The sequence below is a fragment of the Antrostomus carolinensis genome, unplaced genomic scaffold, assembly GCF_000700745.2.
Source record: "Antrostomus carolinensis isolate BGI_N321 unplaced genomic scaffold, ASM70074v2 scaffold24324, whole genome shotgun sequence".
NCBI lineage: Eukaryota > Metazoa > Chordata > Aves > Caprimulgiformes > Caprimulgidae > Antrostomus > Antrostomus carolinensis.
The window spans coordinates 7,509-9,172 of record NW_010310417.1 but is presented as its reverse complement, the minus strand read 5'-3'; the positions used below and the strand labels follow the sequence as shown (position 1 = coordinate 9,172).

General features: G+C 41.8%; 1 protein-coding gene across 1 annotated transcript in view; it reads left to right on the top strand.

Annotated features, from left to right (window-relative positions):
* Positions 1 to 92: 92 nt before the first annotated feature.
* Positions 93 to 1,664, top strand: part of SHPK (sedoheptulokinase) — a gene marked incomplete at its 3' end in the record, with an annotated part of 8,265 nt that continues 6,693 nt past the window's right edge. The window contains exons 1-2 of the mRNA XM_010166428.1: positions 93 to 269; positions 1,500 to 1,641. Coding sequence (XP_010164730.1) covers positions 93 to 269; positions 1,500 to 1,641 — 319 coding nt within the window. The remainder of the gene's footprint in view (positions 270 to 1,499; positions 1,642 to 1,664) is intronic.

Here is a 1,664-nt window from a genome sequence, read left to right as displayed (position 1 = left end):
GGGCTCAGCGTGGTGGGTGTCGGTCCAGCCCTCACCTAGAGAAAAGCCGTGCGTGGTGGGGAAGTCAAAAGCAATCTGCTGTCCCCATGGCCATGGCGGGCAGCGAGGCGGCAGGCGGGCCTGCTCCTGCCTGTGTGCTGGGCATAGACCTGGGCACAACGTCGGTTAAGGCGGCTCTGTTGGTAGGGACAGAGCGAGGGATGGTGGTGGCAGAGACCTGCTCCAGGGAGACACAGGCTCACACCAGTAGCCTGGAAGCTGGACCGCAGGTAAGGGGTGGCAGACAGCACTGCTGGCAATTTCAAGGTACCAGCCTTGCTTTGGCCAGGTTGTTTTGCTACATTGTGCAGAGTTCAGTGGCTTTCCTGGATTATTTATTTATTATTTTCATGCCTAGATTGACAGATGGTTGCTGAATGCGTCTGGAAATTTGAAAGTAGAATTAAAATGCATTCTTTTTACTGTTCAAGAAAGTCAAGTACAGCTGCTTGATTTAAGAAAGGCCTAGGTTTTGAAAATTTGCATGAGACAATCTAAAACTCTTCTCCCATGAACCACCACCTTGTCTTTGATGCTGCCAGTAGGAAACAGCAACCACTTGCCAACTCTAAGGGTATTTTGCACTTCAGTGTGAGGTGGAATCACAACTGGAAACTCCCAGTGGAAATAACCTGGAACACATAGTCTGTTAAAGATTTTTACATTCATTGTGTTAGTCAGTCTAAGAAAGGATGAATCAGAATCAAAAAATGTGTTATCAGTGTTCCTCTGGGCTAATATTGTAGTGAGTCCAGGGCTTAATTTATGAGCAAAGATACCAAACAGGCCAACTCTCCTGTCTACTGTCATGTTTACGCAGCCAGAATTATATATGTGCAAGGTAGTTCACATCTGTATGTAGGTTATATCTGTCATAAAGTAATTTGAATCTTCAAAAATGTGAAAGCAGGTTCTCTTGTGGCACAGTTTGGTCAGTTTGCTGAGTAGATCAGTTTGCTGGGTAGTTCTAGGAGTAGAGTATCCAGAAATGAAGTATCAGCATCATCAAAATTAACAGTGGGGCTATAGAAGGGCTTTAGGAAGGTGTAAGGGATGCTGTATGCCAGTCAGAACATGCAGGTGGTCCTCTCTGTGAGGAAAAAGAAGAGCAATATATAAGGTGACCTAAGGAAAGCATGTAGTGAGTGTTAATGGATTTTTAAAAAATATATATTTGAGTATGGTAACTTACAAAATTAAGAATTATTTGACCTTCAGTTTAAGAGGCTGTTATCTTATTTTCAACTTACTAGTATTGATTTTTAGTTTTTGTGGGTTTGTGGAGTTTTTTGCCTTTTTTTTTTTTTTTCCTCCTCAATTTCATAGTGAATTTTATTCTAATATGTGCTATTAAGCTAAATGAATTCAGTTCTTCACTTCTGACTAGAGTAGCCTTGTTAATGAAAACACTGAGTGAATCCTAATGGTTTCATGCTCAGAATAATGCTTTATGATTGCAGGGAATGGAGCAGAATGTCCGGAGAATAATAAGAGCGTTGAATGAATGCCTTGCTGCTCTACCTCAGCAGCAGCTTCAAAGAGTCAGTCACATTGGCATTTCAGGACAAATGCATGGGATTGTATTTTGGAAAAAAGATAAAGGTAACATTATTTCTTTGGCATTC